Here is a 15,455-nt window from a genome sequence, read left to right as displayed (position 1 = left end):
AATAAGTATTATTATTATCATTATTATTATCATTATTTAATAGTTAGCATTGTTGTCAATAAAATTTTTTCATTATTATTAAATTAAAAAATATATTATTGTTATTATTTTTATTTATTCTTTAGAACTGGATGGCATACAAAGCGTTTCCCCCTTCATGGGAAGCTAAAGACTCCTCCCTTGTACTATTCTCTGAGAACGAGGTCCCGACTATTGGAAACAATTTCGCGTTGTGTAAGGTGAGTGTTATCACGTGATCGGCGTAATAGATTAGTCGATAGAGTAAATACCGGTAGTGAAGCAGAGGACGCTTCACTAGTCTCCTTCGCAGCCGCTCGGTCGGAGTCACGCAATGCTCGGCCTTCAGCCTCGGTGGATAAAATCCTCCAAGATTTGCATAATATATTCTTCACATCATACGAAAGCCGAATGTAATAATTATTTTTATTATTATTTATTCAAAATATTTTAAAGTTCCTAACAAGTTTACCTCCTCGAAGACTTTCTTCTAAACTTTGGCTTTTTTAGTCAGGATATAGACAGATAAGTTTTTGTTTTTGTCTTTTTGTCTTGTCTTACCCAATCAGAAGCGGGGAAATACTTTGAATGAATAATAATATATTTTAGCCTCATTATCGACTACTTATTCTCCATACTCAGTTCGACGCAAAGAAGGTTATCTGTATTATTTGTAATAATTGTTTCGGATCCTTGATAAGAACAGTTCTTGAACATCTCAAAGTTATTTTTGTAGTAATTGTGTTTCCTATTACACGAAATTATGCTTACAATGTTTATTCTTCTGGTAGAATGTTACTTTTATGAAGCCATTTTACACGCCACCAGTGGTGCTAACAAGTGTAACCAATTATGGAAGTAACCGTTCCAACAGAGCGTGCGCAGTCAAAGGTCCTTTAATGAGCTGGATTGAGGTTGGTGACTTTTCTATTGACCATACGTTAACTGATTCATATATAGTAACGAATGAGAGGGAATTTTAGCCCCCGGGAAGGGGTGGGGGGTCACCCCAGATTTCGAGTGACGGGGATGATCGAAGGATTTTAAGGGGTTTGAAATTTTCGATTCGGGGATTTTTTTGGGTCAGAACATTTTGTGAATATATTTTGGGTAGCTTGTTTTAAGCAGGGACTTTTTTGGGTATTCAAAAAAATCGGAAGATTCGTAGTAGTGCCCGAGTATCCCAGCCGGGGGGCTTTCTTGGAAGCCCTAGGAATTTTTTTGGAGTTTTATTTTAGCAGCCATTCGATCATCCACGTCACTTGAAATCGGGAGTAATTTCCTTCCCCGCCCCCATCCCCCCCCCCCGCCTCCCCCTGGGAGTTTTGAACACATTTTTATTATTTAGTGCATGGCTAAGTCTGATCTGTACGCGACTGCAAGTACTCTTAAGCTCCTACCCTAATTTTACAAAAGATCAACAACTGAACATTGAGTAAAGCATGTTTACTTTGTTTATTTCAAAGGAGTTGACTAAAACTCACTTTCGAGTGTGTATCAAAGACTTTGCGGGATACGATGGTCAGAGAAGCGATGCAGCCGTGGACTACTTGGTTATCGGAGGTGACATAGGCCGTACAATTTTTTTATTTCTATGACTCCCAAATGTTCCATTCATGGCGCCTCTCAAAACTACTTCATCTAAAAATTAACTAACCAACGAGTGTCCATTTATTAGTCACTCTTCTCCCTCCAGAAAAGCTGGTTTGTACAACTGAAATCCCCTTCACTAATCGTGTATTGAAACTTTCTCAGATGTGATAGATAATCAACCGACTGAATAACGCTGGATTGTACTCTTTTTCAGTCTTCACCATATTATATCGTGTAGCCATGAGCGTGGAATGTGATAACAAAACAAACACACTTGTGTCAGTCTTTAGACCTAGTACGCTATCCAGCATCTCTAATTTTCTACCCCAGTTCCCAAATTTTTAATTTTTTTATTAGATATTGACCCATGTTACAATGTCAGCTGTAAGTACTACAGTCACTGCCAAGCCTCTTCTGCACAACAGTATTCATGCGTTTGTGAAAGCTGCCCGTCGTATGATGAACAGGTGTGCGCTTCCAACGGTCGCACCTTCAACAACCTGTGCTTGCTAAAGAAAGAGATTTGTGAAACGCAAGGAAACTACACTCAGTATCATCCTGGTAGTTGTAGAGGTATTTGAGTTCAGTTTAATTTTAATAACGAAGTTCCTTATTTAGGGTAACATTTTGTGTTGTCTTCGATTTTTCTTCTATTCGCTTTCACTATTTTTTTCAATATTCATTTTTTACATAGGATTTCCAATGCAAAAGGGAAGGTACGAGTTCCAAAATCTTCCATCGTGGGCAGAGGATCAGTGTGAGGCCATTCAATTTCAGCCATACATATTTTACCCCCACCAGAAAATCCATATTCAGCTGACTGTTAACCACGTCAACTACACTGATGCTGCATTTGTACACGAGGCTGTTATACCTTGGGTTGAAAGTGTCAACAGCACTCAGTTTACCGCCTGTGTTACTCGAGCAGGAAGGAATGACAACCCTGCAGATAGCTTTGCCACTGTTGATTGGATCGCCTACCAAGGGGCTCCCCCTGGGGGGGTGGCCGGGAAGGAAAAGTTTCCTCGATGGTGGACTGGAACTAGTTGTCAGACGGTGACATTGCCAAACGTAGGTGGACGCAAGGAAAATTAAATTTAAAAAAAAAACCTAGCAGGGTTAAGGCAAGTTCAGAAGGGGCTAATGTCATTGGAAAAATAGGGCTTATTATCGGCTGATTAATTTTCACTGTTACCATCAAACCCTCAGGGTTTAATACTTTCAATAATGAATTAGTGGGTTGCTTTTTACGGCATACAAAGCAACAAATAAAATTTGTATAAAATTAATTGTATTATCCGTTAAAACTTGCCAATATGAATGAAATTCCTGGTTTTGGATTCAACATGCCATCTAAGATCATAAGTATTGACTCTAAACAATGGGCAACCAATCTTGAGAAACGATCTTAACACCCCGTTAGCTTCTGTTTTTGAAAAGAGGGATTTATTTTGTTGCTCATACATTCCATAAAAAATTCAAACTCCAACGAACTCCTATAGAGCCTGAGCTACCTGTGATGAATAAAGTTGTAGAGTAAGTGGTCAGAGTTTACTGATATTTCAATATCTGCCGATGAAAACGTCTCAACAGTGATTATGATTTTTTTCTCAAGGGAAAGTACACTACTTCGCCAACCATATTCGTAACAGCAGAACATCACAGAGCACATCTGAGACACGATGCCGCCACCGTCTGGCTTGAAGATGCGTCCGCAAGATCTTTCAAGATTTGTATCCGAGAACTTCAAAACTTTGCCGGAGTTCATGACGACATTTCTGTGGTAAGCTTATATTGGCATGCAAGTCATTGGACAAGTACTAGATTACTCTACTGTACATATATTTTAAAGTCTGCAGTGCAGAGTAGCACAGTATTAATACATGCAGTCGTCCTTTTTTATTTTAAAGTAGAGGAACACTGGGGACAACAAAATGCTACCTTTCGCTATTTCACCTTTAGTTAGTGCACCGCATCGTAAGCGACCTCTACTGGGCTGCCCCCGGAGGGTACTCTCTATAATGCCCTATACGGGGAGACTCCGCCCGAATGGGGTACCATTTTCAGGCTTCAGCTATATGAAAGGGTAGTTAAATCTATCAGGAAAAAGGTCCAAAAGCACTAACAGATGCAATTTATGGCTGTGAGAGAGTCGAGAAAACGTTCTGGTTTTGTAATTTATTCATATTTAAAGACAGTGCATTCACAGCAGTTAAAAGGGATGCAAAGTTCTTATCTAGAAACGTGAAAGGCTTTTCTCTCAAAAATGGTACATAAAGGGGTGAGGGGTTGGACCTCGAGGCGGGACTCCCCGTACAAAACTCTGTTGAGCAACCCCTCCCCCCGGGTGCACTGCCCCCCCCCCCCCCCACCTCCTTCCTCTCTCTCTCTCTACCCACCCTCAGACATTTTTTAATTTCTTTTTTGTTGTTTCATTGCAGAACTGGCTGGCGTTTGAGTCAATTCATAGGCCCCTATTCTCAGAGCATAATGATGTAAATTTTCAAAACAGGAATGTACCCTCGAAACACAATAATTTCGCCTTCTGCAAGGTATGTAATAAGTCTCTCCCTGTAGCAAACAGGACTAACGGGGATAAGTTTAGGAAAAAAAGACGAAAAATCCTGTTCAACGTCCATGCCAGTCGTTTCTTCAAAACAGTTCGTGGAGACTCGAGCAATTAAATGTTATATCCTTTTCGGTGATAATGTTTTGAATTGAAAAAAAAAGAGAGAGAATAAAGTTCGATGTTCATTCCATGTATTCAAACGTTTTTGAGAAAATACTAAAAGAAACAAATTGAAATGCAATTTAAAGTTTCTTTTTTATATCTGTGACAGGATGTGAGTTTCGTACGAAGTTACAACAAGTTTCCAACAGTGCTGCTAACAGCCAAACATTCTAGCAGTGGAGGAAACGCGGCCCCAGAATGCAACGGAATTGTCAGCTGGGTTGAGGTCAATATTCTACAATGTGCTACCACAGGCAGACCATCCGAACTGTTCGAGTTAGCCCAGAGTGTCAGTCACTACGCTCGTCTTGATTCAAGTGATCGGGCAGAAATACAGATTTTTGCACCATTTTGATCCCCCAGTCAAAAGTTGAAATACTGTAAAGAAAAAAAAAATAAATAAATAAATAATAAAAGATGAAAGAAAGAATGGTGAATTATTTTTTCTTACCGTTTGCTTTTAGTACCGTCTTCTGCCTTTTGGTGGCCAGTTTTGAGTCGCTTGAAATTAGCGCCCCGGATAACGATTTCTCGTTTTCTTATATGTATCTTGTCGGAGCGCCAACTTCAAACCAATGCAAACGACTCAAAACGCCACCTAAACCCAAAAGACCACACTAAAAGCAAAAGATAAGTAAACTTTATTCATCTTTCTTGTACATTATATCATCATTGGGGACCAAAGGGTAAAACATTGTGTATTTTATTCTCACGTGATTTCTCCCGATCATTTGAATCAATCCGAGAGCGGTCGTTACCAAATACAATAAATCTCTGAGGTTATATATCTCGCATGGTGACAACACGCTGCCTCGAGCAGTTCCGATCAGGCACGGTCTGCTTCCATTGCTACCTTAGAAACCAAAGAATATCGCTATAAGCCATCGAATGCATACTCATAATACAGACTGAGTAACTAAATGTAAAGAGCGTGAAGAGGGGGGGGGGGGGAGGGGGTGGAGGGGGCGATTGTCAGCAGGCTCGCTTGTTTACAGTCGCGCTACTGTCTTAAAGAAACGTAATACTCGTACTCTAATAATGTCTAATGACTTGGTCGAGAAGTGATGCATTTTCAATCTCAGTCTCCTTTTGAATAACAATCTGACCTTTTCTTGTCATGGAAAAAATACATTTATCTATGAAAACATTCCTTTCACAAACTTTTATCTTTTCCTTGACTTTAAGTTTATCACCAACTCTGGATTTCGAATTTGCGTCAAAGAACTCTTTGTTCAGCAGTTTGATCCACTGACTGTATCATATGCAGTATTGGCAGGTATAATGAGATCCATTGCATTCAGTGTAACAATTAATATTAAATAAAAACTCTTCCTACATTGGCCAAGTATTACTGGCAAAACGATGAGGGTGTACTTTCTTCAGTAAGTTATTATGCTTAAGTGTTATTAGGCAGCGATTTTACTTGACAATCGAAGTCAATATTAAAGCAGAATCATCATGTGGAAGCTAAGCCACGTTTAGAGGAATTATTTGAATTCTTAATTTGGAATTAATGATTGAAATGAGGAAACAATTTCCCTGGTTTGTTCTCAAAAACAACGAAAAACCGATACTATTTGACGTCCTTAATTGCAAAAATTTGTCGTCTTATGGGAATGAAAATGATGCATTCTGTCACTGATTCGTTTATTTTGGTATAAAAATTAAGTGGGGCGCAATTTGGTCTGAAATCATGCGCGTAATCTCAAAATGAACGAGCGAGTGAACGCGAGTTCGATTTGAAATCACAAGACAGTATTGTTTCAGACCTAAATTGCACGACACGAGTCTGAATAACCACCGAGTTTGAAATCAGGAAATATTTGAATCCTGTATTGAGGATATTAAATTAGATTAAATTTATACAGGATTTTAGTCGGTAACCATATTTTATTAAACTAAACAGAAATGATGCGATTTAGAACAACATGGTACAAGTTAGAAATGATGCGATTTAGAACCAAAAAAGGAAGTGGTATAGATCGGAACTGCTTTTTGAACAAAAATGACGTGATTTAGTAAAGATTGTGATTTAAAGTATGAAAAATAGTTTAACTGATTCGTGAACATCTCACACTGCTGATAGCAGGGTGCAAAGAACGTCAGTTTTACATCATGCCATTCGGGCAAGCTGTAGCTAGCATGTACTAGCCCACAAGTCATTTCACACCAATCAGACTGAAGGGATCCGAGTCAATTTCAAAATGGACGTAATAAATTCGATTATTATTTTACAGACATATGTCCCAGCGACTGGACCTATTTTGAAGGGTACTGTTACAGAAAAGTGTCATCCTGTGATTCGTGGAGCGGTAGTCAAGGAAAGTGTTCAGTTCTGGGTGCTAATCTTCCCAGTATCCACAATCAGGAAGAAAATGTCTATGTTCAAAACCTCCATGGAGGGGAGCATTCTTGGTTGGGCCTCACTGATATTAATTCTGAAGGAACGTTTGTTTGGAGTGATGGAACTTCTTTTAACTTCCATTACTGGGCAAGCCGCCAACCAAACAACTTCAGAAATGAAGACTGTGTCCATACCCTTGGGTTTCTCCGTGGTCACGAGTACAAGTGGAATGATGTCAATTGCTCTGACTGTCACAAGTTCACTTGCAAGAAAGGTGCCCCCTTAACTATGTAGCAAATTATACTGCTATAACCAGGCAAGCAATTCGTCAACAAAACGACTTTATCGGTCAAAAATGTTGTGCAGCTGCAAACTGTAGGAACCGATTCGAAGCAACTGAACAATCATGTCTCTTGCATTTCAGTCATTATAGTTCGCATCTATGACCTACAGTATCTGTTATGTTCCTCCTAAAATTGGTTGCCTTGAATTTTTCCGTAGTCCATTTTTACTTTCTTCGTCCATCGTCATGCGTTTTTCATAGCCGGAATAGATCAAGAAAGGACTAACTGGGGTTTACTTACAGTGTGCATGCAAATTCTTCATCTTCTTCTTCTTCTTTTTTTTGTTCTGGAATCGGTGTACCTAGCATCGAGGATTCCCGCAACTAAGGTAACAACCAGTAACAGTTAGATTACTTAGTGAAAGATTACTTCTTTAATGGTAGTGCTATTTATTTCAAATTGATTCAATTCAGATTATAACGAGTGTCAAGGCTTCTCGTACGACTGTCCAGTGAACGCCACCTGCGTGAACAATGATGGTTCTTACACATGTCGATGTCCCTCTGGATATCGTTTTAGTGGAAAGAACTGTACAGGTGAGTAGCATTAAATACCTTAAATATCTATTTGATGAAAATGACAAAAACAGCGAATTAAGAACCGATGCAGTTAATTTCAGAAATTTTGACATTGTAAGGCAATTAAGTTCACCATAATGTGTAGAGATTAACAGCACCATGGACATGTCCTTATATTATACACGCAGTCTTCCTCACAGAAGACTTCTCAATTCCTTTATCAGAGATTACAAATCCGTGGATAGGCGCGTGACCTAAGTCAACGTTCAGTTATTCGCATTTATTCTAGAAGAAGGTATTTGAAACAAGGAAACTACAATCATGTTTGGGTTCCGGAGACTCCTGCGTCAAATTTTAATCAGCTGTGAGTTATCGCGGTTAAGAGCCGGTCAAGGGACGGTTGTGTTTGTAGCCTCCGAGAAAACGTTAGCAAGGGGTTGTCATGATGAATCTTTGATTGTGAATAGCTACCAAATCGCGCGCTTTCCAGTGGTTCGGTTTCGGTTTAGGATAAAGACTGTGTTATCACCAGTATTGCGACTATTTTACCTTTCCTTCCGAGTAAAACTACTGCTGTAAAGACACCATACAATTAAAAAAAAGTTTATTGTGCCACGTCCTTGGAAGCGTGGACTCGGATGCAAAACGTCTTGAGAAGAATCATTCCTCAAACCCGTTTCTTTTACAGATGTGAACGAGTGTCAAACAGGATCATACTCTTGCCATGCTCAGGCTCAGTGTGTCAATGTTCCTGGCTCCTATTCTTGCAAATGTTTACCAGGCTACACCGGTGATGGAAAAAGCAAATGTGAAGGTACATATTTCCAAATTCAATAAATATAAAAGACTGCTATATACATCAAGTCAATGTATTTAAGGTACTGGCCATAAGTATAGGGGGGTGTGCCGAGGACAGAGAGGTGGTGGCTCATCCGTTTTTGAATCCTTTGTAAGGGGTGGGTCGATCAATTTTCAGCTGACCTTTAGGGGTGAAAATATATAATTGATACTAATGAGATAGTTTGGCCACAGTAAGTATATAGAATAAAGCAATCTGAAATAATTGCTTTTTGAATTTAATCTTAAACATCTTCTGTCTTTTTAAAAGGCAATTTTAATGCAATAAAATGTGTGATGTTTGGATTTTACATTTCATTGCTGTTTAACATTCTCCCAACTCAACGTCTCGGACGTACAAGGAGGGCGGGGGAGAGGTGGTTGCCAACGCCCTCTGTGGGTTTGTTTTATGCGCCCCCTGGGGCGTACAAAACAAACCAACTGCGTGACTGACAAGCCAAGCGAACGACTTCGTAATGCAAGAGAGAAACCTCTGCTCGCAGCGTAATCATTATATAAACAAGAACGGAGAACATTTTATATTTTAATTTTTTGTATATTTGTTTACTTTTGTTTTGTGATAGTGAAAAAGGGAGTCACCACTTCCATCTCATTTAATATGCGTGTACTTGTTCATTTTCTTTTCTCTCTAGCTGGTAGGCTAGGCTTTCCAGTAATATTTAACCAGTCACTAACACAAATGGTGTCTCCAGAGGAGATGAGAGAAGCATTTTCATTTAATTCTACGTGCTCGCCCCACAGGCAGCCGAAGCTCATAATGAGAGTTTAATAATTAATACGCAGCATCACTTTGTGTAGCCCTTGAATGACTGTTAACATGAAGGATTTGTATTTGAGTCCAGGTAATAAACTCAAGAATTTAAATACTCGCTGGAACTTCCAGTAAAAAACGCTTTACCTTGTTTACTTGGTTTGTTTTTGCTTGCTGCGTGGTTATTTTTCCGATCCGCTTCGATTATGTTTAAGCGATTTCCTTTACCCGAGTTTTCCGACTACTAAAGAGAGGACTGCTCCCCTCATACAACAAGCAAGAACAAACCAAGCAAATAAGGTAAAGTGTCTTTTATTGAAAATTCCAGCTATTGTTTATTTTCTTGAATCTATTACCGATTTCCCATACAATCCTTCATGTTTATGGGTATTTTGGGGATTAAGCAATATGATACCAGGCGTATTAGAGTTTTAGCCTGCGTAGCAAGCGTTTGAAAGTGGGCGCAAGAAGCAGGCTATCTGAACTTGGGCTGCCTGTGGTCATCCGGGTCACGTAAAGTCAAAGTAAATATATCACGTGATGAGCTAATTTGCTTTTGCCTTACACTTTTGTGACAGTTCCTACAATGACAGCGACAAGCTCCTGCTCTAATCTTCTTATGCGTGACGCCAGCAAACCAAGTGGTACGATTTACTCAACTGGTAGCTCTAGCTCGACATACAGTAGTAATATGGATTGCCGATGGAATCTAACTTCGAATGCAGTGATTGAACTTTTGTTCTACGATTTCCGAACCGAATCGTCGGCAGACTATGTAAGTGTGTACGATGGTGACTCGACCTCTGCACCTCTGATTGGCCGATTTAGTGGAAGCTCCCTCCCAGCACCTATCACAAGTTCGTCCACCAAGCTATATGTGCGGTTTACATCTGATGGCTCCTCAGAGTATAGAGGATTTAACGCGCGTTACCGAGGTATTTTTATTCGTAGACAATTTGAATAGAAAAAGCGCTGTGATCTTTATTAGCGGGCTTCCTGGTTAGCATGATAAGAACTTCCCAGGCTTACATAATGAAAAAGAAACAATAATCTAAGAATATTTAGTTTCGGTTCAACCTTGTGTGCGAAATTAGACTTTGACTGTATATCTAGGTGGATTTTTGAAAACGTTAGCCAAGAAACTATCTCCAAAATAGCCAATATAAAAGCTAGGTGCTTTTTTCTCTTTTCCTCCTTTCTTTCTCCTCGCTCTTGCTATTCTCAAGAAGATTAAAGCCTGGGTCTAATTGGCTTACGTTTGGAAAATGATTTATTGGCTGTTACTTCGGCAGGGAGGGGAATCAAAATTTGGCGCACATAAAAAAAACCTCATCGTCCTTAACATAAAGCATAAATGTTGTTTTAATAAGTCACCTGATATGTCACGTGACTATTTTTTTTTTAAAATCTTAAATAATTGACAAAGTATAGGTAACGCGTTTAAGGAAAGAAATCAAGAAATAACATTTTTCTCACTCGTATGAAATATTTCTACTACTCAAAGTCAAAGATTATTGAGAGATTTTGCAAAGTATTCAAAAGTATACCGCAAAATAGCAAGAAGCTAATCTAGGCAGTTTTACACAATTAATAAACCATAGATAAGCGGGTAGTATGAATATATATGCGAATATAGATCATCAATGTTAGGGACTGAAAGGAAGAAAGTGGGTAAATAAAGCTGCTTTGGACATACATTTTGAAACTTATTTATACGGGTGGGTATGCCAACATAATTATCCTCTTCCTTCACGTTTGGAATGACTGTCTATAAAAAAAAAAAAAAAAAAACTATGAGGGAATGCATCTCATTATATAAATACCAATGAAATAGAAATACAATTGCTCTACTGGTGTTGAAAAACATTTCACTCCTTCGCTGTGCTCACTCGTTAAATATATTTCTACCCACGAAGAGAATTTTCGTATCTCCTCACGGCCATGTAATATCCTCTATATTTTAAATGCCCAACGTTAATCTTTAATTCTTAGTTTTGTGAAAAAAATTCATTTTGTTCTAGGTATCCTAGCGAGAGATATTGCCAATCAATCGAAAACATTTTTGACCCAGACCTTAAACCCTTGAGTTTTTCATTTCCTACTCATTCGTTATTGTGATATTCGGCCTTATTGCTGATTGCAAATCTTGCTATGTTCGTGTCGACCTGAGCGACAAAATTCCCCCCGATCTTTGACCCCACCAGAACGGAATTTTAGAAAGTGTACATTATAACAAAATATGGTGTCTAATAATAAACCCACTTTACCTTTTATTTAAACGCTAGCTGTGACATCCGGTTCAGTTCGTCTCAAAGATGGCACCTTATCTGCTGGAAGAGTTGAAGTGTTCTATGACGGTCAGTGGGGAACAGTTTGCGATGATGCTTGGGACATAAATGACGCTAACGTGGTCTGCAGACAGCTGGGTTTCTCGAAGTTAGCTACTAACGCTTGGAGCGGCGCCTATTATGGCCAGGGCTCCGGTCCCATATGGATAGATGACGTGGCCTGCTCAGGTGGCGAATCACATATCTACGATTGCAGACACCGTGGATGGGGAAACAATGACTGTACACACAGCAGAGATGCCAGTCTGCAGTGTTCTTATGGTTCCGCTAACATTCGTTTGGCGAATGGCGGTATTAATTATGGCCGAGTTGAAGTTTATCACAACGGCCAATGGGGCACAGTCTGTGATGACGACTGGGATATCAATGACGCTAATGTGGTTTGCCGTCAGCTTGGTTTCGCCAGTGCGTCCTCGGCACCTCATCAGGCACGATATGGCCAAGGATCTGACCCTATCTGGATGGATAACGTCCAGTGCAGTGGAGCAGAAGCTTCATTGTTTCAATGCACACATGCTGGCTGGGGAATAGAAAATTGTGGCCACGGTGAAGATGCAAGCGTGGTCTGTAACACTTAAATGAACTGTTTGCGCATGCGGCCATGCTTTTATTAATTAAAATTAGAAATTAAAATATGTACCATGCCTATGTTAACACCGATTCTGAAAAGTCTAAAAAGCCCTTACGTGTGACAAGAACTTAGATGAATTATAACAAACAGAGTTGTATTTCTAAAAGTATAACTTACTGTAAGTAAAATTCCCAGTCTTATTAGACTATTTCGTGAAGCCCTGAAGGAGCCATTTCACGAGGATTTTGCTGTTTTAATTTAATTTCAATTCTGTACCGTTAAGTCATTACTTAGTGCCTTCACACGGGCGATGATACTGTAGAATTAAGAAGATATTAAGCAAATTTCAACAACTGATCAAACCATAATAACTTTTAATGGTGATTTTGCAGGCATAGCATAAAAATTTGAAAAAATTGGGCCTCAATACATGTTCATCCTTCTATACACAGGAAGAAATACTTTTTTTATATTAAAATATCTATAGTGGCTCTACGTGCCTTGTATTCTTTGGTGGATATCCCTTTGCTATTTATATCATTAATCCCAACGTTGCTTCCTAAAGAGGCGGCTACACAAATTAATTCCTTTTTGTTTGAAACGTCAAAACTAAAAAGGATGAAAAACAGATGTTAATTATGATATAAGAGAAAGAAGATTTTTAAAACTACTTTTCGAATTGGAAGCTTTCGTAGGTGGCGAAGGTCTATCGTTTTCGCTGGGTGGGCACAAAAAAAATATCACAGTTTTTTACGCAATGGTCACGCATGACATGTTTTCAAGACGAGAGTTAAACGTTGAGATATATTCGTTGTGGGTGCTTATATTTAAATCCAGATGTCGAGAAAATCGCTCATATTCAAAAACCAAAACACCAAAGATAAAAAAAAAAATTGAAGAACTGTTCGAGAACAATTTTTTTTTCTAGTATATAATCATCTCTGGTCGAATCAGGTGCGCATGCGGATCCACACCGGCTTCCATCGTTTTACGAAAATCGGTCAGTTTTTTTATAATTTAAACATATATTTACATGATAAAACTTTCCAAGTTGAAATCTGGAAAATGGTCGGGACAAATGTTTTCTTTTTACAATTTCCGGGCATTAGATGCCCGTAATCTCGTACCCAGATCTCACTCTGTCTCACGCTGGAAAGTGAGATCTCCCTTTCCCTTGGCCTCGGGAGATCTGGGTACAAGATTAAGATGTCGCATCAATGAATCTGAAACCCGAGAAACGGAAATCCAAAAAAATAAGCGGGGGTGCATGCCCCGGGGCTCCCATAGGAACTTGCTCTCTCGGTCCCTAGTTTAGGAAGCCGATCAGTATCAGGAAGCTTACCTGTCAGTATTTATCCTAGATCCGCGCGAAAATAAAGGTAATTAAAAACTTCCTTCCTATGCGGTTTGAATTTCAGCGCGACCGAACTGAAAGGAGCATTTTTATCCCAGGGGGAGGGTAAGGGTTCAGAAACATAAAAGAAGCGAAGTGGTAGTAGGGCCCGGTTGTACAAAGTTTGTAAACCTTGCCACTTAAACGTGCTTCATTTTATACTCGCCATTATAGTAAGGACAATAAGGGACTTACATAGCAGAATTCGAATTCGAATTCGAATTCGTTTCGATGCAAAGATGGGGGCATATACTCAGGGGTGGGGAAGGGCTTATAAACCAGATTAATTTAGTTTGTTTTCAGGTCAGGATGGGCCTATAACTAGGAAGGATGGTAAATGGGGGGGAGAGGGGAAGCTTATAAGCAGAAGTTTAAGGTATCATTTTGCAACCAGGACAACATTTCTCGGGTCTTTCTCAGGCTTTGGTGCCATGAGAGACGGCTTTTGTAGTCCAGGAACGAACAAGTAATTTCAAAATTTCCTAAAAAATACCGGCGAATGATCGAGAGACCATGTATTGAAACAGCTAATTGAAAGTATAAAGCAAAAAAACACTAGCCTGCGTGGTCGGCGGGGTTTTTTCCGCGTTTTTGTAAAGAAAGAGCCCAAGCGAGAAAACGATGGAGGAGTAGGCGAGAGAGTGCCAGCATTCAACCCACAATTCAACCCCCATGGGCGATACTGTAACCTCCTCCGGGCTCATACAAAGACAGTTCTGTAAGCTTATTACGCAACGATCGTCTGATTACTACGAAATAAATGAATAAATAAATAATTGATAATTACAAAGATAAATAAATAGATGAATGAACAAATCCAAAATTTTCAATATCAGGAGCTTTTTTGTCCTCAGAATATTTCGCAAGTTAAATATGACAATCAAGGTCTTGAAAGTAGGAATACGGACAAGAGCTGGAGGGTAAGTTCTCATATCTTTCAAATATATTGCATCGTCACGCTGGCCACTTGTATGTTGAATAGTTTGTTCCTAAGATTTCGAGTTTTGTTGTCCTGAATATAGTAAAGAATAATGTTATTTTACCTCTAAAGCTTTGAAGAAAGGTTGCACACGGTTTTTGAATTATAAATGAAGTTTTATACAGTAAAAATTTCATAAAGAGCCGACAACTGCTCTTGAACTAACTAATGAGTCTCAAGCTCAACGCGCACAACAGTACACGAATAACTCAAGACCAACAAGGCCACAAGGCATGACTCTATCCCAGCCAAGACACTTAAACTTGGAGCACGAGAATGAGCTGCGCCGCTAAGAAAGCTCTACAACCCGTGCATCTCTAACGGAAAATGGCCGTGTGAATGGAAGAAAGAAGTATGATCACCCGTCTTTAAGAAAGACGATTTGCCGGACAGAGAGAACTAAGTTAAAAAGCCGTGGTCGTTCGAAATTATTCTTGTAAGTCTTCGCCCTTCATTCAGCGATGGGGGAACCTTCTCTGTCAGAGCGCGTGGAAAACCGTGGAAACAGTTAATTGACGTCCACGAAAAAACAGGTTTAAACAGAGAGAAAAAAACCCTTCAAGGGCGTGTGCATGTTAGTGGTAACCAGTGTAAAGGAGCCCCGTTTGAAGCCAGTTAATTAACGAAAAACGATGTTTAAATTACTTAGCACCATCGTCGTTGAATGACGCTGATTTGGGCTAGCTAGTAGTTAGCGCTTGGAAGTAGTAGGCGAAAGAGAGAACGGGCGCGCGCGCGGGAGACAAGCGAGGGGTGAGGGAGCGCCTGCACGGAAGGCCTACGAAAATCGTTTCAACTCGGAAGTGTGGATATTTCCAATTGGTCGAGAGGCTTTCGAGAGAAAAAGTTACCGCGCGGGGCGAGAAAACTGTCAATCAATAGTACATGGGCAACGTAGTGAAGGTCTTATAGGGACGGACCATTAGAAAAATTATGGGGGTGGTGGGGAATTTTTGAGCCGCAGGAATTTTTTTCGTTATCAAATTCCTTGTATGAATTTTTTTTTG

At 39.6% G+C, this 15,455-nt stretch overlaps 1 protein-coding gene across 1 annotated transcript in view; it reads left to right on the top strand.

The window, feature by feature from the left end:
- The window catches only part of LOC140945528 (uncharacterized), a 35,179-nt gene that overhangs the window by 3,841 nt on the left and 15,883 nt on the right, over positions 1-15,455 (top strand). Inside the window, exons 4-15 of the mRNA XM_073394542.1 lie at positions 126-239; positions 810-932; positions 1,485-1,581; positions 1,969-2,184; positions 2,306-2,682; positions 3,227-3,394; positions 4,053-4,163; positions 4,452-4,568; positions 5,528-5,618; positions 6,580-6,960; positions 7,444-7,566; positions 8,237-8,362. Of these exons, the coding sequence (XP_073250643.1) occupies positions 126-239; positions 810-932; positions 1,485-1,581; positions 1,969-2,184; positions 2,306-2,682; positions 3,227-3,394; positions 4,053-4,163; positions 4,452-4,568; positions 5,528-5,618; positions 6,580-6,960; positions 7,444-7,566; positions 8,237-8,362 (2,044 nt within the window). The remainder of the gene's footprint in view (positions 1-125; positions 240-809; positions 933-1,484; positions 1,582-1,968; positions 2,185-2,305; positions 2,683-3,226; positions 3,395-4,052; positions 4,164-4,451; positions 4,569-5,527; positions 5,619-6,579; positions 6,961-7,443; positions 7,567-8,236; positions 8,363-15,455) is intronic.

Source organism: Porites lutea, chromosome 8 (assembly GCF_958299795.1).
Source record: "Porites lutea chromosome 8, jaPorLute2.1, whole genome shotgun sequence".
NCBI lineage: Eukaryota > Metazoa > Cnidaria > Anthozoa > Scleractinia > Poritidae > Porites > Porites lutea.
The sequence above is the reverse complement of the archived record's forward strand: the minus strand, read 5'-3'. Positions and strand labels throughout refer to the sequence as shown.